Source organism: Euphorbia lathyris, chromosome 8, assembly GCF_963576675.1.
Source record: "Euphorbia lathyris chromosome 8, ddEupLath1.1, whole genome shotgun sequence".
Lineage (NCBI taxonomy): Eukaryota > Viridiplantae > Streptophyta > Magnoliopsida > Malpighiales > Euphorbiaceae > Euphorbia > Euphorbia lathyris.
Window position 1 is genome coordinate 2,330,052 of NC_088917.1, and position 24,089 is coordinate 2,354,140.

At 30.5% G+C, this 24,089-nt stretch overlaps 1 protein-coding gene across 1 annotated transcript; it reads right to left on the reverse strand.

Annotated features, from left to right (window-relative positions):
- Nucleotides 1-2,308: 2,308 nt before the first annotated feature.
- LOC136201975 (basic leucine zipper 9) lies at nucleotides 2,309-8,950 on the reverse strand. Its single transcript, XM_065992375.1, has 6 exons — nucleotides 8,636-8,950; nucleotides 6,759-6,858; nucleotides 5,382-5,538; nucleotides 5,220-5,295; nucleotides 4,893-5,018; nucleotides 2,309-2,669 (listed from the first exon to the last, which is right to left on the reverse strand). Exons 1-6 carry the CDS (start codon nucleotides 8,840-8,842, stop codon nucleotides 2,448-2,450), a joined length of 888 nt encoding a protein of 295 aa, XP_065848447.1. The 5' UTR covers nucleotides 8,843-8,950; the 3' UTR covers nucleotides 2,309-2,447.
- Between the last annotated feature and the right edge of the window lie 15,139 nt (nucleotides 8,951-24,089).

Genomic DNA, 24,089 nt, shown 5'->3' on the forward strand with positions numbered 1-24,089 from the left:
ACGAATAAATTAAATATTTACAAATATCCAAATACTAAAGAAATATGATATATTTAAAAGAAAAAAAATGAAATGATAAAATGAAATGTAAAATAATACATAAATTTGATTTTTGATAGAATTTTCTCTACAAAAATAGTATGGGTCTGCTCAGTCGGACCGTCTATTAGTATTAATTAGTGAATTCATATATTTATGTATTAAATATTTATTTTAAAGTATAAATTTGATTTTTTATAACTGGAGAATAAGTATTTTTTTTAGGTAGTTTTATATGAACTAGACTTAGAATTTCATAAAAATTCCGAGCCTAGCCCGGTTCGGAGTCGCCAAATTAACAGCGGATTAAATTGAGTTTTACATAGTATTTTTAAATAAAAATCTGTTAAACCCGGCCTAGCTCGGCCCGACCATAGACAGGATATCATAAAGAATGGTACCGTAGATAGAGGAGTGTGCATCAATAAGTGGTGACGAATTCTTTTCCGTCATATTCTCCGACCATATTATGGATTCTGGTATTCCACTGTTCATCTCCTGTGACAATTTTATTATTTCAATTTCAATTTTAAGTATAATATCCATAATAGCAAACAGTAAACAGCTAACAGTAATAGTAAACCCCGAAGAGAATCAGCTGAGTAAACAGACCCTTAAGCTCCTAATTATCAGGAAAAAATAGTTATAAATTATATCAAACTCAGTTAAAAAGTATTACTTGTTTCGTGTGTTTAAAATTGCATTTTTATTGATTGAATTTATATCATGTCAAAATCACCAATTATGATCTTTAAATGAAAATAAAAAAATTTAGGAATCAAACTTGTTTAGAACTATATTTCTCATGGAATTACCGTTTTTGTTTTTCAAATCCCAAATTTTGGATATTTCTCTCCAAACAATAATTTTCTCATTTCTAACCAAACAACACTTAAATAACCTCAAAAAAAAAATCAAGAATTAAATTTACTCAGAATATCATTTCTACCAGTTCTATAATGAAGGTTTAGGATGATCAACGTTAAAAAGAAAGTATAAAGTTCAGCGGTCTTGGGTATAATTTACCATGGGTTAAATGCACTATTGGTCACTGAACTTATATGGTTGTCTCAAAATGGTCACTCAACTTCAATTTGTCTCAATAAAATCACTCAACTTTGAGTTTTGTCTCAATTAGGTCACTCCGTCGATTTTAGTGGTTAAAACACATCGAAATAATGACATTGATGACACGTCAACATGAGTTAACTCAAATCTCTGACCAGAACGGAATGTGACAGTCACATGTCGGGTATTTTTATGGAAAAAAACTAAAATTTGAGTTTTTTTTTTCCATAAAAATAATCGACATGTGATAGCCATGTGGCGCATATGTGGATGTCATGTGTCATTTCGGTTAGAAATATGAGTTGTCACATATTGACGTATCACTTATGTCATCATTCCGATGATTTTTAATCATTAAAATCGTTATAGTGACTTAATTGAGACAAAACTCAAAGTTGTTTGATTTTATTGAGACAAATTGAAGTTGAGTGACCATTTTGAGATAATCATGTAAGTTCAGTGACCAATGGTGCATTTAACCTAATTTACCATAAAAAAGCTATTAGGTTAGTAAAGTGTAAAGTTCATGCGTCAAGTGTAAAGTTCACGGGCCATAACATCAAAATTTAAAGTTCACGAGTCATAGTGAAAGTAATAGAAAAGTTGAGGGATATGGATGTAATTTATCCATTCAAAACGTGTATACATATAGACCTAGACCTGTCACGGATCCGCATACCCGTCCGGTCTGCCTAGACCCGTGCCCCTGGACCGGTCGTGGACATAAAAATTTATCTTTAAGCTTAGCCCAATCTTGGCCCGCTAAAGCCTGTCTCTTTTTTGGATTTGGGATTTATAAAAATGGCACAGACCGTCCAGCTCGGTCCGCTTTAATATTAATTAATACATTTATATATTAATATTATTTTTATATACAAATTTATTTATTTTTATTAAAAATGTGGGTAATTTACACAGAAATTCAAATTTAAAAAATTATTTACAACTATATCGAGTACTAACTAGGGGTTAAGATATATTTTTTTATGGTTTATGATTTATGAATTGAGGTCTAAAATTTATAAATTAGAACATAAGATCATATTTTATTTGTAATATATAGAAAATAGTCACATATATTGGTTATTAAGCTTATTTGGTTCGATTTTAATTTTGAGGTAGATTCCAATTCGATTGATCGACAATTCGATTATATTAAACCGAATCGATACTCACCGCGAAAGATAACATTCTATATAATGAGCTCAAAATTTTCAAACTAGCATTTTCATTACCTTAATAAATCATACAATGATTACAGCCATACAAAGATATTACTAATTACTAATTAAGAAGACACTAAACGCTAATTAACAAAAACAAGCGAGAGATAAGAAATTTTAATGCCAGAGATCGGTGACGCAACTAACAGAATCGGTAAAGATGGACGGTGGATTAGTCATCGGGATAGCTTCATCTCCATTAATGGTGATCGTCGGAGAAACACTCGCAACTCTTCGTAGATTTTGATTACTCACTCCTGAATTTGAATTTGTAGCCAGATTTTGATGATTCTGCACTATAAATGACCCTCGGGTCACCATATCTTCAGCCAACTTCACCTACGTAAGAAAGATAATTTTTTAGAAAAACAATATATCTCGATATAAGTAATTAATATAAATTTAAATTACTATATTTTTTAATTAATATAAATCAATAATGTCTAGGAATTCCTTTATCTTTAAGCTCATTGATTATAGGGAAAATTACACAGAAATTCATGTTTTAGAAATTATTTACAACTATGTCAAGTCATAATTTTGGATTATGTCAAACTAATAAAATCGGTACTTTTAATATATTTTAAGGATTAGAATTTATAAATTAGGAATCTAGAATATATTTTGTAGGGTTTATTATTTATGAATTGGAGTCTAGAAGTTTTAAATTATAGTGTAAAATCATAATATGTAGAAAATAATGACATATTAAGAATTAAATTTGGTAATATGACTTAGTTGTAATTTTGTACTTAATTATGATATTCATGTATTTGACCCTTGATTATACTCTTCATCTTTTAATTTGGGCTGGACCGAGTTCAACGGGTTTTTATCTAGGGTCAAATACATGAATATCATAATTAAGTACAAAATTACAATTAAATCATATCACCAAACTTAATTCTTAATATGTCATTATTCTTTATATATTATGATATAAAATCATAATTTAAAAATTCTAGACTCCAATTTATAAATCATAAACCCTAGAAAATATATTCTAGACTTCTAATTTATAAATTCTAATCCTTAAAATATATAAAAAAATACTGATTTTACTAGTTTGATATAATCTAAAATTATAACTTGACATAGTTGTAAATAGTTACTAAAAGACGAATTTTTGTGTAATTTTCCCAAATATCAAATCCTAAGTCCATCACCATATAAGTAACCTAAAAAAATATATAATATTAATGATAAAAAAATAAATTTTAATACAATATTAATAGGGTGGGACCGGTCGGACTATTTTTATAAATTTCAAACTCAATCAAATTTTCTTGGGCAAGCCCGGCATAGGAGAAATGGACCTGAATGGATACCTAGGCTCGTGAACATGTCTAGGGAAAAGTAAAAAAAAAAAAATCATTATGATTTCATTGATTTGCAAGTAAAGGACTCAATCCATTATTTTTGTTTATAAAAGACGATTTGTACTTTACACGATTAGCGGAGAATTTTTTTTTTTAACTAACATCGTTGATAGTGTCAGCAAGTCAATACGACACATCACCAAAACTAATATTTTATTACAACATATAAATAAGTTAATAAATAAATATATCATATCATCGAAATCAATAAATCAACGTATCATGTCATCAAAATTAACACCAATATATATATATATTTTTTTTTTAATAATGTAAACAACATATCATGTGATGTGACAAGTGAGCCTACGTCCATAAAGCCTAACAGAGAAGCAGGCCTAGGCCCATTATACCTTTATAAGACCAACCCAAAAATATGGCCCATTGGGCTCAATAAACAACCTTGATCCACTAACACCTTATAATCTCTCTACACATGCTAAAATTTTGGAAAAATTATACAGAAATTCATCTTTTAAAAACTATTTACAATTATGTCAAGTCATAATTTTAGATTATCTCAAACAAAATCAGTACTTTTAATATATTTTAAGAATTGAAATTTATAAATTAGAAATCTAGAATATATTTTTTAGGGTTTATGATTTATGAATTAGAGTCTAAATTTTTTAAATTATGGTGTAAAATCATAATATATAGAGAATAATGACAAATTAAGAATTAAATTTGGTTATATGACTTAGTTGTAATTTTTTACTTAATTATGATATTCATGTATTTGACCCAAAAATTTTAGGGTACTTAATACTTTTCTTTCCACTAATCATACCCATGTAGTGGTATTCAAACCAATTTTCATTAGTCAGAAGTATTACTCCGGAAGTGCCGTTAAATTTCTCATCTTTCTATAATCCCTCTCTAATTTGATAATCGAAGAGTATTTAAAGGACCGCTCTCGACACAAGTCAGACCATGTGAACGGACTTAAGGGCATAATCTCCATACCTGATCACCCTATTTGTAAAAAAAAAAAAACATTCTCGTACGTGCAAATTAATGAAACCACATTATTTTCTTTACACTTTTTCCCGAAATCTATTTTTGAATTGAAAATTTTAAATTTGATAATATGAATGGAATTAAATTTTGTATTGAAAATTGATTTCGTATTGACCGAGCATAACGTATTCTTTATTTATTTTAGTAAATATATAATATATACCTTGGCTCTCAAAGCCTCAACATCGGCTTTAAGGACTCGATGATTAGTATCGGCATGGCGATAGTGTTGAGAAGCATCAGAAAGCTGCTTATACAGAGTTGCATTTTCACCTATTAGTTGCTCTACCTGTCAGTGACGAAACCAAAACCAAATACTCGGAGTCAATTGACAAAAATTAAGCAAAGAAACACAGATTTTTCGGGATATTATAGAATCACCGACGGAAAATCTGCCTCCAATTCGGTCAGCTGTCATGTCGCAGATTCTGAAACTTTACTGACGGAATTGTAGATTACCGACCGAATATTCTGTCGGTAATGTTCGTACCTGTGACTCAAGATCTTGTAAGTGTGCTTGCTTTCTTTTTCTGGATCGCCTAGCCGACTCTCGATTCGAAACCATCCTGAAACATGTACAATTTCATGAATTGAATTCCAAATTTATAGAAATTATGAACATATAGAGAGAATTAACAAGTGTAAATAAAACCTTCGAATTCGTCTTAAATCGATAGGATTAGTGCTTTGTTCGCAGGGACCGGCTTCGGTCTCAATATCTTCTTCGTCGTCATCAGATTGGTCGTGTGACGAACCGGTACTCGTCACTCTTGTTTGGTCGTCTTTTGCTTGTGATATTGGACTGTCAACTGTCAAATGACACGGAAAAATTAGTTCTGAACTACTCAGATGAAAACACAAAAAAATTGAGCGAATTCGATTTGGGAAATATTTTTTTTATGCATGTATGTGTAAAATTAGCTCCCTCCAACAGAACAATCATGTATTCAAACTAGACCTGTCATAAACCCGCCTAGATCCGTGTCTCTTGGGCAAGGAAACTTGACCTTAGGCCCAACCAGATCAGGCCCGCTAAAGCCCATCTATTTTTGAGCAGGCTTGATATATATAAAATGGATTAGTTATATAATAGTTATGGATAGATTAAATATTTACAAATATCGAAATACTAAAAAAAATATAATTTGTCACTAATTTAAAATTATCAGAATTTACCAATTTTTTAAAATAATTTGATAAAATTAAAAATAAGAGTATCAAATTCTGATATTATTTAAAAGGAAAAAATGAAAGGATAAAATTAAATGTAAAATAATATATAAATTTGATTTTTGATAGAATTTCCTCTATAAAAATAGTATAGGTCTGCTCAGTCCGACACGCCTATTAATATTAATTAATAAATTTATATATTTATGTATTAAATATTTATTTTTAAATATAAATTTGATTTTTTATAACTAAAAATAAGTAAATTTTTTTAGATCGGTTTATTTGGACTGGACTTGGAATTTTATAAAAGTTCCGAACCTAACCCGGTTCGGATTCGCCTAAATTAACAAATTTTACATAGGCCCTGTTTGGTAAAGAGCGTTTTGGGATAAAAAGAGCGATTTTCACCAACTTTAGCGGTTTGACCACTGAAACCGCTGATGGCAGTGTTTGGTGGAGAGAGGTTTGGAAGAGAGTTTTGGGATGAAAACGCTAATTTAGAAAAAGCTCCTTTTTTGGAGCCTTTTCCATTAGTGTTTTGAAATATTAAAATTAATGGACTTCTTTAACCCTAATTATTTTAAATATATTTTTATGTATTAAAAAAAGAAATGCCTTTATTCGTCTTTTTGCACAAACCGCTATTATCAATTAGCTAATTTTTACCAAACAGGTCTACACAAACAGCTAATCAAATCAGCTAGTCAAATCAGCTAATGTAATCAGCTAACAGCTAACAGCTAATTCCCAAACAGGACCATAGTATTTTTAAATAAAAACCCGTTAAACCCGGTCCAGCTCGGCCCGGCCATAGACAATAATATATGAATTAGGAGATGATCATAAAGAATAGTACCGTAGATGGAGGAGTGTGCATCAATAAGTGGTGACGATGAATTCTTTTCCGTCATATTCTCCGACCATATTATGGATTCCGGCACTCCACTGTTCATCTCCTGTTACAATTTTATTTACAAATTAGAGCAAATTCATATTCTTTTACTTTAATATCTAATATATATTTGAAAAATAATCATCTTTAACCCGTTGATCTTTTCTATTTTTGTTAATTAAACATACAATTTTCAATTTTATATACTAAACTTTCAGTCAATTATAATTAATACATATTTAATGCCAGTCTATTTTCATTTTTCGGAACTACTTTTTTCTTTTTAAATCTAAACAGAGACAAAAATCGTTTGATAAAAATTCGAAACAGTTGCTTTTTAGACAAAAAATCAACTAATATATGTTGCATATCCGTAACAGCAAACCGAAAACATGAGCAGCTGAAAAAAATGGACCATTAAGCTCGGAAAAATAGTTATGAATCTAATTCAGTTAAAAAGCATTACTCATTTCGTGTGTTTAAAATTGCATTTTTATTTATCGAATTTATATCTCCGAACAAAATTCAAAAATTAAATTTGTTTAAAACTATATTTCCTATACCATTTTCTTTACAAACCAAATTTTGGATATTTTCGCTCTCTAAACAATAACTTTCTCATTCCTAACTAAAAACGCTTAAATAACCTCAAACCCAAAAAAAATTAAGCATTAAACTTACTCAGAATATCATTTCTACCAGTTCTATATTGAAGGTTTAGCTATTATTGGAGTGATCATATCGATAAACGTGAAAAAAAACCATTATGGTACTAAAATGTAAAGTTCAACGGACACAATGTTCGATTTTGAAGTTCAAAGAACATAATAAAAGTAAGTACAAAGTTCGGCGGCCTTGGTATAATTTACCCATAAAAAAGCTATTAAGTTAGTAAAGTGCAAAGTTCATACGTCATTATATTAGTACGATGTAAAGTTTAGAGGTCATAACATCCAAATTTAAAGTTCACGAGTCATAAGTTGAGGGGCATGGATGTAATTACCCATTCAAAACCTATATACATTTAGATCTGTTCACGTGCCTGGATACCCGTCCGGCCCGCCCAGACCCGTACTCCTAGATCGGGTTTGGACATGAAAATTTATCTTTAGACCCAGTCCGGTCTAGACCTGCTAAAGCCCGTCTCTTTTTTGGACGGGTTTGTAATTTATAAAAATAACATGGACCGACACAATCCGGGCCGCCTATTAATTTATTTTTATATGTAAATTTAATTTCTTATTATTAAAAATTATGGAAATTTATACAAAAATTCAGATTTTAAAAATTATTTACAACTATATCAAATACTAATTTAAATAATGTCAAATTAAATAAATCATTATTTTTCCATATATTTTAAGAATTATGTTTTATGAATTAAGGGTTAAGATATTTTTTTATGGTTTATAATTTATGAATTGAGATCCAAAATTTATAAATTAAAACATAAAATCATATTTTATTTGTAATATATAGAAAATAGTGATGGATTGAGAATTAAATTTTAAAAAATGATTTAATTGTAATTTTATAATTTGATAGAATTTTCATATAAAAAGTCCTAAAAAGTTATACTTATATAGATGGGTTTATATGTACTGAACTTGGAGATTTGAATTTTTTTTAACCGGAGTCCGGTGCAGCTCAAACCTGTCTAAATTAACAACGTACTGAGCTGTGTTTGGGTTCAACATGTTTAGATAAAAGTCGGCTAGGTCCGGCCCGAACCTGGCCATGAAAAGGTCTGTATACATCTAATACTCATTTCTCTACGAAGAAAAAGCTAAAAATGAATTAAGAAACATAAACAGAGATTAAGCAAGTTAATCAGTAATTACCCGATGATGAAGATCGGAAAAAAGAACATCCGGGAGAAAGGAGTAATCGAGATCGGAATTAGAAAAAGTATGATGAAAATCTCTCAACGACATCGTCTTATTAGAATCCGTACAACTCAGACTCGTCTTCTTCACTACTTCTTCAAGAGCGATCTCCGATTCACTTCGCTTCATGTCTCCACCTCCGCCGGCTCCTTTCCGCTTCATTTAATTAATTAACTTAATTAAATTAAATTAAATTAAATTAGATTCCTCTGTTAATCAGAAGATTAGAGAGGAGGAGGAGGAAGAAGAGGGAAAAGGGGAAGGAAATAGAGGTGGTGTTGGATTCTTATATAGAAGAAGAGAAAGATGGAGTACTGACTAGAAAATAAAAGGAAAAAAGAAAAGAAAAGGATAAATACATCTTTAGTCCTTATGTACTTTTAAAATGTTCAATTGACACTATAAATTTGTTTAATGTGATATATTAAGAGCATCTCTAACCGCCTTTTAGTTTGACTCTCAAGTTAAAATTTGAGGAATGAGAATTAAAAATGAGTTCCAACAGTCTCTTAATGGCTCTTTAAATCACTAACAGCTTCTACATCATCTCTATTAATAAAGAGTCTATATCCACATATTAGAGTTTCTCCAACAGAGGGTGCCTAAAAGGAGTTCTTATATTAAGCACCGGATCTTCCATGTCACTCGGAGGACCCCCAATTCACATTTGGACACGTGTCTTGTGAACCCACGTAATAATTAAAATAGTGAGACCTCTTATAATATACGCGGATCCATGTTACACGTGTCAAAATATGTATGGAAGGTCCTCCGTTTGACATGGAGAACCCGGTGCTTCTAATAATTTTCCGCCTAAAAGAGTGTCAAAACTTAACACATAATCCTAAAATATAATATTTTATTGTCTCTTTCATCCACATCACTTTTGACAACTTTTATTTAAAAAATGCTCCAATAGAGGTTGTTTGAAAAGTTACCATTATAATCCTATAAATTATTATTTTATTATAAATATTAAAAATAAAAGGCTCCAGATTTTATTATTTCTAGGAGATGGATCACAAATTTTATATTAAAAAATAATAAACAGGGTTGCCAAAAATTGGCAACTTTCCTTGCACTCACAATCACTCCAATAATGGGCACCCTTTAAAAATTGTCAAACCTGATGCCACATCAGCTGGCACTCTTTTAGGCACTTTCTATTGGAAGCCTCTCTCCATCTATTAGTGTCTCATAACTTCATTTTTTATTAATAATTTATTATTAAATAGCTCCTTTCACTATTCGTAAATAAATCAATCATGAATAATTTTAATTATAAAATGCTACATCTGTCTCATATTACATGTCTTTCTTTCTAGAGATTCTTTTTTGTTTAATTATACATGTCATTTTATATGATCAGTACACGTTAAGTCATCATTTTTCCTGCTATAAAACGTGGGTTTATAAAAATTAATTAGAATAATGGACTTATTATAGAATAAATAAATAGTGGAATCAATAAATTAGAGATAACAATGTCTTTTTTCTAATATCATTAATTTCTATACAACTCTCTAAAACGACATTCGGTACACGTTAAGTCATCATTTTTCCTGCTATAAAACGTGGGTTTATAAAAATTAATTAGAATAATGAACTTATTATAGAATAAATAAATAGTGGAATCAATAAATTAGAGGTAACAATTTTTTTTTTCTAATATCATTAATTTCTATACAACTCTCTAAAACGACATGTAATATGAAACAGATGGAGTAATAAATAAGGAGTGAATATAAAAAGTATTGTTGGACATGATATATCTTAGTTACTCTTAAATCACTAAGAATCAATTATTTATATTATTTTTAGAGAGTGCACTAAAAGTCTCTTGGAGATACTCTAAACGTTTAAAATCGATATGACAGAGTAAGGAGAGATTTAAAAAAATTAAAATATTTATATTTAAGCAAATTTAATGGGCAATATACCACTTTAATATAGTTCAAGTGTGAGAAGTAAATTTAAACAAATTTAGTAGGGCAAAGATGTATTAAGCTAACAAAAAATTAACACATCCCTAGTTCTGTGTATTTGTCCAAAATAGCGAATTGCGCTTTATACTTTTAAAATGTTGTATTTACTTTTTGGATTTGTTTAAAATGATCTATTAATTCCCTAAAATTCACGCGACGGGTAAGAATATATTTTGGAAAACTTGAAATTTGTACCTTTTAAGCAAGTTTTACAGAGGTAATAATTATTTTAAGAAAGTTCATATACAGGTTAATATCATAGAATCAAATGGTCATTTTAAACAAATTTAGAAAAGTCAATTTTTTTTTTCAAAGTGCAAGGCTAATTGAATTTTTATACGGGCTTAAAGCACTTTTTGACCCATGACCTATCCAAAATTTATGCATTTGACCCCTGATCTATTATTTCGTCACATTTGGCTCTTGACCTATCAAATTAGATAAAATTCAACCCATATTGAATGGAAAATTAACTTTGTTAGAAAATTAACGGCAGTCGCCAATACAAAAACGACACATGACATATAAATAAAATTAATTTTCAACTAGAGATGGCAATAGTAACTATTTTACACAGTAAAAAAATCCTAAAAACTTTTCTAGTGTTCCGATAGAGTAAAAATTAATTTTATTTATGTTGTCATGTGTCATTTTTGTATTGGTTACTGCCGTTAATTTTTCAACACAGTTAATTTTTTATTCAATTTGGGTTGAATTTTATCTAATTTGATAGGTTAGGGGCCAAATATGACCAAATAATAGGTCAGAGGCCAAATGCACAAATTTTGAATAGGTCAGGGACCAAAAAGTGTTTTACGCCTTTTTATACGATTATAAAGGGCTTAAGATGTATTAAGCTAAAACATGTTTTGTTGACCTTTATACTTGTTCCAAAATTTTAACGACGGCTTGAATTTTCAAAAGTTTCAAATGAACTCTTATTATTTTCTAACTACAATTAATAATTTCATATTTATATGTAGAAAATGGGAAATACATTTCGTCATGTGTCAAAGAAATGTAATATTACCTGACATTTTTAAAAGTTTGGGCAATTGACGTTTTGGGATAAGATGCAAACCTCTAATATTGATAACTAAGAGCAATTTTATCCATAACGTTTCAAATAGTACAATTTTATCCTTAACGTTGATTGTCATTAACCAAGATCAATTTCAGACTTTATTAAGAAAAAACCCCAGATTCTATATCAATAGTATATCACTTGGTTCTAAAAAAAAATTCCGTTTTTTGTTATTTCATAACAAAATTAGAAATGAATATATTTTTAAATTTGATGAAATATTTGAATTTTGATTTTTTTTTGTTCAGCTCATACACAATACAGTATAATTTATTTTTCATGTGTATATATTTTATTTTCATATATATATATATATATAATTTGTTTAAAATGATGTACATATAAAAGGAAGAAGACAAAATTAATGATTAAGAAGATAATTTGATGAATTATTTCTTAAATTGACAAAGTCTATTTTAGAAGTAAAATTGCTCTTAACACGCTATGTTAGGGTAAAATTACAATATTTTCGACGTTGGAGATAAAATGAATCACGTATACAGTGGAGATGATAAAATTCATAATTAAAAAGATAGTTTGATAAATTATTTTTCAAATTGACTAAATCTATCAAGATTATGAGTAAAATTGCTCTTAAATTTTAACAATAGAAGTAAAATTGCACTATTTAAGACGTTAAGGGTGAGATTGCTTCTAACTGCCAACATCAAGGGTATTTTTTCCCTTTATCCCGAAGTGCAATCGAATAAGAATAGATGGTTATTGAATGCAGTTGGATAAAAATAAGGGTTTATTGAATACAATTGGCTAAAATACAAGTTATTTAGAAAATTTTAAAAGTTTAAAGTAATAATTGCAATTTTGGGGTAAATATAGGGATCTAGGAGAGATATTAAGCCAAAAGAAAAGGACACAGACAAAGACAAAAGCAAAAAAGCTTGTTGCTTGCTTACTTTTGATAGAGACTGCCACCGACCTTAATTCATTTAGACAATTTGATTTATTTTATACCCCTCACTTTCCAACTTTTTTGTAAAGTTTATTATTTATTTTTTAATTAATCCATTTAAGGGAGCGGGTCCGACGGCAGTGGCGGATCCAGGATTTGAGAGAGGGGAGTTAAAACTCTGTGTAAAATTTTTTTAGACCAATGTTTGTAGTCAAGAGTAAAAATACCCCTAATGTTTTTTAACCCTAACGTCTAAAATAGTGCAATTTTACCCTTAATGTTTGTAGCCAAGAGCAATTTTACCCCTAACGTTGATAAATTGGATCAATTTCAGATACTATTATAATATACAATCCTTTTTTTCTTTATTTTGCACAAATTGCATATCAATTTGTTCTAAAAAATGATATAATGTTTTTTGTAATTTAATAATAAAATTAGAGATTAATATTTATAAATTCGGTGAATTTTTTGAAATTTTTTTGTCTAATTCGTATAAAAAAACAGTATATTTTTAATATTTTTTTCTTATTTTTTTACATCCCAACATATGTTTGTGATTTGTTACTGATAAAATAACGCATGCGTGAAGTGTAGATGACAAGATTCATGACCGAGAAAACAGTTTGATGAATTATTTCTCAAATTGACCCAATTTATCAACGTTAGGGGTAAAATTTCTTTTGGCTTCCAACATTAGGGGTAAAATTGCACCATTTTAGACATTATGGGTAAAATTGTTCCTGATAAAAAACGTTAGGGTATTTTTACACTTTAACCATTTTTTTTGGAATAAATTTCTTTTTTTTAGGGGATGAGGGGGGGGGGGGGGGGGGGGGGCAAATGCCCCCTTTGACCTCCTACATCCATCACTGACGGTAAGAAAGCGACTCCTATATTGTTGCTAATTGGATTTGATTTTCATTGTCGTCATTATAGTGAATAATCTGTAAGTTCTCTAGTAAGTTCATTTGTAGTTTTGAGACTTTACTTGACTCTAGACTGGAGTTATCTCTTGTTATGAGTAAATCTCAGAGTAATTCTCTGACGTAAATAAATGAGTAATTGGGATCCTGGCGATCCCACTCTAATGCTAAAGTTAGTAGAGTTTAGAAAAGATGAGTACTTAGCAATTAAGTTAAATTGTTTTGAATATTTGTGTGTAACTTAGTTGTGTGACACGTTTTAGTTGTGTGACACGTTTTATTTATATGGATTCAGGGACCTAATAGCAGAGTGATTTCAGAACTCTTCTCTCATTGGTCCACGTGTTTTATGGGTTTGCACATTCTAGTTTAGTTTGATCCAGAGGCTCCTCTTGCGATATGCATTCTCACTTCCTTTGATAAGAACACGCATATAATTTCTATATTCGCTTGATATCACCTCTCATTCCTCTAAACTTTTTGTAGCTACAAAAAAAAAAATCAATTTAAGGCGACTCTAACAACTATAGCGTGAACCAAATCCAGATAGAGTCGGTTCTTTATCGTTATGCTCATTTTTAGTGAAGGATCCAAGAGAAATCAGGGAGCTTGAAACCGAAAACACCGAAAACTCCATAAAGTAGTGTACCGAGCATCAAATTTTCATATAATAACACCCAAAAAATTCAATTGAATGTCCATAGATCACGAGAAAACACTCTAAGCACCCCTTATTAATGATTGTCCTCAGCAACGAATCCCAACATAGTTAGAGGTCTTAAACATCTATTGGTTACTAAAAAATACTGAAAACTCTATAGAAACTACTTCCTTCGTTCCACCAGGAATTTTCACATTCACCTTAATGAGCAAGTGAATTTGCCCATTCACCGTTAGATATAGGCTTATTAAATCTAAGCCTCAGGATGTTTTGAATCTCCACCTTAGGATTCTAATAAAGCTAGATCTAACGGTGAATGAGCAAATTCTACGTACTCATTAAGGTGCATTACTTTTAATTTTTTTTTTCTATAAAAGCATTTAAAAAATATTAACTGATGTCCATCTTTTTATCCCTCCCTCCTACTCCTAAACTTTTTGAAAAAGGAAAAAAAAATTAATTAAATATTAATTTTACTTTTCATTTTCATTGCTTACAAGACTGTATATCCCACGTTGCCACCGCATTAATTCTATAATAAATAATCCAATTATCATAAATTAATAATTAATTAATTAATTACTTTGCTTCACCAATCCATAAACTGCCCTTTTGATTCCTTCCTTGCTAAGGATCCAACCCAATTAAGGCTGCTATCATGCAAAAGATTGGTAAAATAAAGGGATAAAAGTGTAAAAATAGCCTAATATTTATAGTCAGGAACAATTTTACCCATAATATCTAAAATGATGCAATTTTACCATTGACATTGGCAGCCAAGAGCAAATTTACCCTTAACGTTGATAAATTGGCTCGATTTGAGAAATTATTCATCAAACTGTCTTCTCAGTCCTGAATCTTGTCATCTACACTTCACATGTGCCTTTTTTTTATCACTTATTAATAACAGATCACAAACATATGATTAGATGCGGTTTTTTTTAAACAATTAAAATAAATATACTGTCTTTTATACGAGTTGGAAAAAATTCAAATATTTCACCAAATTTATAAATATTAATCTCAATTTTATTATTAACTCACATAAAATATGATTTTTTTTTTTAAAACGAACTGAAATGCAATTGGTGTAGAATAAGGAACAAATATACGCGTGTTTTATAATAATATCTGAAATTGAACCAACTTACCAACATTAGTGGTAAAATTGCTTTTGACTGCTAACATTAAGGGTAAAATTGCTCCTCACGGTAAACGTTAGGAATATTTTTACACCTTATCCCTAAAATAAATTTTAAGGTCTAATGCCCAGTCCTTTCAAGTTGTTTAAAAACTGTAACTGACCCTTGAAGCTCAAAATGTTACAACTAACCCCTCAACTTGCTTATTTGGAACGAATAACCCTCAAATAGGTTAATGTTTATGATTTTGGAAGTTCTATAGTGATAAAATATAAAAAATACCCCTAACATTAATACCTACGAGCAATTTTACCATTAACGTCATAAATCACACAGTTATCCTACTAAAGTTTGCAAGTTAGAGCAATTTTACCCATAACGTTTGAAGTTGGACCAATTTTTAGTAATTATTAACGAAACAACTCTAGTCATGAATCTCGTTATCTCCACTTGTCTGAACTTTCACAGTGTTCCAATATCCCCTCAACTAGTTTAAAATATCTCGATAGCCCCATCAACTTGCTTAAAATATAATCAATTAATCACTCAGTTGTAAAAAAGCAATTTGCATGCGGAATGTGTATGACACGCATCTTGGAATATCATTATGTAATTCACAGAATAGATTAAAACATATTAAAAATGAAGTTTTTATTTGAGGAACTATAAAACTCATTATCTGTGACATTAGAACTTCATACCTTAACCTTGATAATTTTACTTTTTCAAGGTGCGTACAACACACCTTTCGCATTCAATTTACTTTTTTTTTTTTATTACAACCGATTGATTAATTGACTACATTTTACACAAGTTAAAGGACTGTCAAGTTGAGCAAACCATTTGGACTTTTTGAAAGTTCATGAGACAATCAAATTTTTTGGACATGTTTAGGAGCGCAAATCATGTACTAAGCCAAAATCTTACAAATTGTAAAAAATTTATCTCGTGAACACGAGATCAAAGATATATATACACATACAAAATTCTTTTTAAACTTTTTTCATGTGTATATATTTTTTATTTATTACTCATCAAATATAATATATACATATAGTGGAAATAATAAGATGTATAATTACGTACAATTATAATTAGAAGTAAAATCGGTAAAAATTGTAGGGAAAAGTACAAAAATAAACCTTATGGTTATATCTGTTTTCGAACAACACTAATGTGGTTTAAAATTTTGCAAAATGGTACCTTGAGTTCATTCCGTTAGCAAACACATATCAAATTAACTAACGGTGTTAAAAGTCAAAGGGAAAAGAGTTAATTTAGTCATTATATTTATTTATTTTATAAATTAACCCCTCTTATTATCTAACTATCACAAACAAACCTCAAAATAAATCAATCAAATTAAAGAGAGATGGAGAAGATGATATATTTGATTTTTATTTTTTTTTATTTTGAGGTTTGTTTGTGATAATTAGATAATAAGAGGGGTTAATTTATAAAATAAATAAATATAAGGATTAAATTAACTCTTTTCCTTTTGTTTTAACATCGTTAGTCAATTTGGTATGTGTTTGCTAACAAAATGAACCTCAATATACTATTTTGCAAACTTTTAAACCAAATGAGTATTGTTCGAAAATAAATGTAACCACAGGATTTATTTATTTATTTATTTTTGTACTTTTTCCAATATTAAAGTATTAATTGTACCGTTATAAACGTTAAAGAAATGATAAAAGCACTTATTTTTTTTTTATGAAATATAATTGCACTATAGGATTGAATGGGTAGTAGCCCATAGACCTGTTCATGAGCCCGTTGGCCCGCCAAACCCGCCCAGACCCGCACTTCATGGGTTGGGCTTGGACATTGATATTTGATCTTTGGCCCGGCCCGGTCCAAGCCCGCATATAAAATGGGTTGGGCTTGGGATTGCTCTCAAAATCCCAAGTGAGCCGGCCCGGCCCGATTTTATATTATATAGTAATATTTTTAATTGTATATATATATATATATATATGTGGTGTATTTAAAAAAAAAATTTACTCCTGTTACTAAATTTGGTAGTTGAATCTAAAATTAAATTACTCTAAAGTCCTAAAATAATTACATTAGAATTTTTTTTTTTTTAATATTAACATATTAGATGGGCGGGTTGGGCCGGGCTTGGGAATTACTTTTTATAGTCAAGCCCAGCCCGGCCCGAGCCCGATATAAATATAGGTGGGCTGGGTTGGGCTTGGACAAGATAATTACATGTAAAGCCCGGTTAGGCCCGGCCCGAACCCGGCCCGGCCCAGCCCATGAACAGGTCTAGCCCATAATCATATGCATACAAAATATATGGTCCTATACAAAAACATATGGTCCTATCTATCTACAACCTACATGCCCCAACTTTTTATTTATAGCCTTATTAATTATGACAATTTAGTTTCATGAAAAATATGTTACATGGTCAATGATTTGTAGACCTGTCCACGGCCGGGTCAGGCTGGATCTAACGAATTTTTTTATGTAAAAAGGTTGAATTCAAGCTTTCATTATTAATGTGGCCATGAAAAGACGGAATTATCCTTTAGATAATTTTCAGAATTCTTAAATCCTCTCAAACAATCCAAACTTTCTTTAATCTAATCCGAACTAATTTATCAACGAAAACATGGATCGGCGGAGGGGCGGCAAAGACAATGGACCTATGATATATATTTCCGTTTGATTTTGATGTTTTTTGGACGTTTTTTGCATCGGATTTTGCTGTTATTCGAAATCGGAATCGGGACATGGGGCGTGTGGAGATCACGCTGTCACCTCTGGTGCGGCGTATGAACATCACGCCGCACCACAGAGGACGACGTGATAGCCTCACGCCTCACCACAGGCGACGACGTGATATTCATACGCCGTCACCTGTGGTGCGGCGTGATATCCTCACGCTCTCACAATGGTGACGGCGTGATGCCCATACGCCCGTGTGGTGTATGGGCAATTATTTATTTTATTTTTTTAATTTAGTTTAATTTAATTAAATTTTTGTTATTTTTAGTTTGTTTAAATAAATTTTTATGTTGTAAATTTTAGTTAAATTCAGTTGTTATAAATTTTATTTTGTTTAACTAAATTTTTATTTTGTTAATTTTAGTTAATATTTATTCATGAACTTATATTATTGTTACGGGTTTTAATTAAAATTGTATGGTATTTAATTAAAACTATGTAGAGTTTATAGGTATTTACGGGTTTAATCGAATAACAAGCCTATTTTTTTTGCTTTCCCGACACGCGGGCGTGTAGCTATCACGCCTCACCGTGTGGCTATCACGCCTCACCGTGTAGTCGGGCGTGATAGCCACACGCCTCACCTTGTGGTCGGGCATGTTGCTATCACACCCGACCACAAGGTGAGGCGTGTGACTATCACGTCCGACCACACGGTGAGGCATGATAGCCACACGCCCGCGTGTCCGGAAGGCAAAAAAATAGCATTTTCCCAACCCCAACCCTTGAAAGGGCATTTTCGTCCTTTCATGGGGCAAGGGGTGGGAATTTGAGGCTGGATATAACGACACCCTTATTAATTTAGACGGGTTTGGACTGGACTGGACTCGGGTTTAAAAATCAAATCCCAAGTCTAACACATATAAACCCAAATAAAAGGTATATATAATTTTTAATTATAAAAAATAAAATTTATATTTAAGTATAAATATATAAATTTCCTAATTAATATTAATAAAACGGGCCGGGTTGGTCAGACTACTTTTATCAATCCCAAACCCACCTGGAAAATGGACGGGCTTTAGTTTACCTGGACTGGGCTATGTCTAAGATCAATTTTCATTGTACAAGTCCAGATCTAATGATTTGTGAACACCATTATTCAATTTGCTACATTTTAATGGGGTCTGCACCTATATTAAAATGTCATATTTACCATCTGAAATTGTTTAAAGTAACCTATTAACGGTTTAAAATCCACTTAGCGGAAAAGAGAAAGATTTTCGAAAGGTTGAATATGTACAATTTAAGCAATTTTGGAAAGCTAATAAATACATTTCAGAGAGTCTATAAATCACTTTCAACAAGTGTAGGAGTAAATAGAACATTTTTTAAAAATACAATGGGCAGTTGACTTTTTTGGACATTTTTTATAAATAAAGGTTTGTACTTTGTGAATTTTGCAGTTAAAGGAATTTATGAGTTAATTTTTCGCTCAAACAATATTTGTGGTTTAGTTAAATTGTAAAATTAGACATTAAATTTTAGATAATTTACAAAATTAGTCTTTTCAATTGCTCCAACCGCTCCCTTTTGGGGTAAATAGCCACTCAAACAATTTTTTTTTAAAGAATTTTTGAGTTTACAAACCGTAAAAACAGAGATCTCTGTTTACAAACTTTTAAATCACGTGAATTGTCTTTGCTAATAAACTAAATCACAAGGTTTATTTCTCTACTTTTCTCTCCAACTTTATTTAAAAAAATTAAAACATATTCTATTTACGTTTGGTTTTGTGATTAGAGTAGTCTTTAAATTGTTTGAGTCTTCTTAAAAATAATACTAATTCTTATGAAAAATAATTATATAAACATAAATTTAGAGGAAATTACACTTAACTAATAATTCATATATATTTGTATTTTATTATTTCATGGTTTTTTTTATAAATATATCAAAATTTTGTATTTTTATTTTCAATTTTATCAAATTCAGTTACTGATTAAAAAAAAAAACTAATTAAATTCGGACAGCTTTCTAAATTCTGACATAATTGGAATTTTTTTTGAAAATTGGAAACTTATAAATATTTAATTAATTTATGATAATCATGTAACTATCCCAATAAACAACAACATCTCAATTTGGAAAAATTAGTTGATAAAGCATTTCTAGTCAGGCCCATTCAGCCCAATTTCTACAGGGACTCAATGCTAATATAAAGCAGGTTAGTATGGTCCACTCAACATGGCTTTATAAGCTGTTGGAACCGGAATTGAAAAACCCGAAATTCACCGAACAAAACAATGGACAGAGTCGGAGACTAAGTCGCTTTCTTTAAAACGTTCACGGAACTGCCAAAAAGTACAAGCAGTGTAATTTTCGATCGCCTCCAGGATAAAACAACCCTCTCGTATACGAATTCGTACTGCACTGTACGAACTTGTTTCTATCTACACTCTATAAATGCTCGGTTTCGATTTATTCAAAGAAAATTGTATTGTAATTCTCTCTCATTGGAACGACAGTCTCAACATCTATTTAATATAAGAAAAAAGAGTTGCGATATAATGGAGAATAAGGAAGGAGATAAATCAAGGAAGGTTACTCCTTATTAAATATTGACCATTGACCATGATCATTGGAGAAACGTTAGGAGAAAAGGAATTTAATTAAAATAAAAAATTAAATGCGAATTATTAAAAATAATAATAATAAATAGGGTAAAGTTCAAATAAAACCTCTGTGGTTTCACTAATTTTCAGATAAAGGACTGTGGTTTACTTTTTGTCAAAACGAGGATTGAGGTTTCAAACTTGGATTAATGCTATTAAAACCATCTTTAGCAATCTGAAAATGAAAATTTTCAAGAATTAAAGTTGTTTAATGTCATATTTTCTATGGAACTACATTTTCGATTTTCGAAAATCATCTTTTTTGGAACTCTCTCTCTTTACCAAACATCATCTAAACAATCTCAAAATAAAAAAGTTGAAGAATTAAAGTTGGTTAGAATATTAGTAGTTCTTAAAATATGTCATTTTCGAAGTCGTCAAAGGTGATTTTAATAGTATCAATCGAAAAAGTCATTATTTTGTTAAAGTTAAAAACCTCAATCCTCGTTTTGACAAAAAGTAAACCACAGTCCTTTATCTGAAAATTAGTGAAACCACAGGGGTTTTATTTGAACTTTACCCTAATAAATATTATTAGTTGAATAAAAAAATATAGAGTCCACACCAATTCAACCTGATCCGGATTGAAGACTAAGGTTGGACTTTTTTCATAAATTCAAAATAGGACCAAGTGGTATAACCCAACAATAATAATTGCCCATCATAAGCCAACTTTAGTTATCTGTTCATGTTTGTCGAGTTGAGAATCTGTGCAAATGAAATTATGAGACAATAAAATACATATATTTAAAACATTCCTAGTTTGTTATTATCGTGGGAATGATAATGAACCAAAGACTAATATATGCATTTGGTTGTTGATGGTATTTCACTGGTCATGAACATCAGATATCAATCAAGAGTATATGAGCTTATGAAATAGTAAGTACTGGATTCATCCGTTTATGATAATACATGACCTTGTGTATAGATGTGACTCATGTAATATTTATAGTGGACTCCTTAGATCCGAAGTCACTATGGAATCTAGATGAGACACAACATACTTAGATCATTCGCCTAACGAGCATGTGATTGGAAAGTATAGATTTAGTTGGATATGCTCTGAATCATGCTTAAAAACCTTAAGTGAAGCGAGATGATATTACCAACCACTTGATTAGTGGGGCTGAGAAGTGTTGCGTATGAGAATGCTACATGATCATGTGTCATATATGTGACTCATGTAATACGTACAATGGACTAGACCCGAAGTCACTGTAAGGCCTAAATGAGACATAGTATACTTAGATCGTTCGCTTAACAAGCCCGTGACTTGGTGCCAAGTATAGATTTAATTGGATATGCTCTGAATCATGTTTAGGAACAACAATTGAAGCGATATGATTGTTACTCTCGTCTGTGAGAGAGAATATCATCGACCACTTGATTAGTGAGACTGAAAAGTGTATGACCATATCCAAATGAGACAATGAAATTTGTCGCTCATTTGAAACTGATAAATTCACATAAGAATTAAGAAATCTCTTAACAACATATGAATATAATATGATCATGTCTCGTGTTATATACATCGATTTCCAATAGCAAAGAATCATATAGATATTGAGAAATTTGAGGTTATTGAATTCAATTCGATAAGAATAGAAGATTATTTGGAATATTTTTTTTTTTTTAAAAATTAAAGATAGATATATTGAGCTAATCATAAAAAAAAAAATTAATTGCACTATAGGATTCAATAGGTAGTAACCCATAACCATGCCTACAATATTCCAATGCTAGAAAACATATGGTCCTATCTATGTAGGATCTACATGGTCCAAAATTTCTTAGCTTTATTAATTAGGCTTAATACACAAATAACCCCCTGAATTTGTCCAAATATTGCAACTGTCCCCCTCAACTTTCAATTGTAACAACTTACCCCTTAAACTTGTTCAATTGTAAAACATAACCCCAAATTGGAAATTTTTTTACCCCGTACTTGAAGCAATCGTAAAAACGTTTCGCCAGATTCGTATCACGCCAAAGATCTGATTATCACACTCCACGAGCGTTGCAGATTTTGCATTACACGTGTTTCTTCAATTGCAGTCTATGTCAGCAATTTGGGATTATATTTTACAATTGGACAAGTTTAAGGGGTAAATTGTTACAATTAGACAAGTTCGAGGGGTAAGTTGTTACAATTGAAAGTTGGAAGGGCAGTTGCAATATTTAAACAAGTTCAGAGGGTTATTTATGTATTAAGCCTATCAATTATGACAATTTAGTATATGATCCAACTCTCATGAAATTAAAATCGGGAAAATAAAAACATAATTAATAAAGATGAAGCGTCTAATCAATTATTTTTTTATATTGATCATTGATTTTGTTACGAATCCGATTCTTATTTAATTTTTTCATTAAGTTTGAACGATACGAACTTTTAAGAGATTCGACCAGTTGACGTGGACATTTTCACTTCCGTGTGGAAAAATAAAAAAAGTAACTTTTTATACTAGGGGAAAGAAAATAAAAAGTAAAAAGAAATTACAGAAATCGATTTCCATTAGGTTTTCTCAAGCTGGAAACTGAACTTGGAAAAACTTGCTAGAAATGGATTTTGGTGTTAGAGGGAAAGATCGATTTGACGATTATAATGTTGGAAATCGCGAAATAGAAAATGAGAAAATTGAGCTTAGAAGAACCTGCGAGAAATTGATTTCTGTAATTTCATTTTACTTTTTACTCTATATCTATCATAATTAATAAACTCTTATTTTTATTTGTCCATGTAGATAGACTGAATCTTCCTACCCATGCATGTCACCCAAACACGATGGAAAATTTATATAAGCGTCATATCCATAACAGAATCAATGATCAAAGACTCAATATGGAAAAATAAGTGAATTACTATATCCAGCCTCAAATTTCCACCCATAGCCCAGTGAAAGGATGAAAATACCTTTTTACCAAATTTTAAAATTCTCAAATCCTCTCAAACTCTCTAAACTCTCTTGGATCAAATCCGGACTAATTTATCAACAAAAACATGGATCGGAAGAGGGACGGCAAAGGAAAAGGACTAATGTTACGAAATTCTGTTTGATTTTGTTGGTTTTTGGACATTTTGTTTATTCGAATTTGGATTTTTGGGGAATTCGGATTCGTCAGGTAGGGCGTGAGGCTATCACGCCTGGTAGGGCATGATAGCGTCACGCCCATGTGGGCAAAATTCAATTTTTTTTTTAAATTTAATTTAGTTTTTATTATTTTTATTTTATTAATTTGATTATTTTTATTTTTATTTTTTTCCTTCCCGACACGCGGGCGTGTGGCTATCACGCCCCACCGTGCGGTCGGGCGTGTGGCTATCACGCCTCACCGTGTGGTCG

What these genes read in the sequence shown, in the direction of transcription:
- LOC136201975 (XM_065992375.1), bottom strand. Translation starts at nt 8,842, where the DNA reads ATGAAGCGGAAAGGAGCCGGCGGAGGTGGAGACATGAAGCGAAGTGAA. An exon ending in TTTCCGATCTTCATCATCGG is followed by an intron (nt 6,859 to 8,635) that starts GTAATTACTGAT and finishes AAATTGTAACAG; the next exon opens with GAGATGAACAGTGGAGTGCC. An exon ending in TTGAGGCTTTGAGAGCCAAG is followed by an intron (nt 2,670 to 4,892) that starts GTATATATTATA and finishes TTTCTTACGTAG; the next exon opens with GTGAAGTTGGCTGAAGATAT.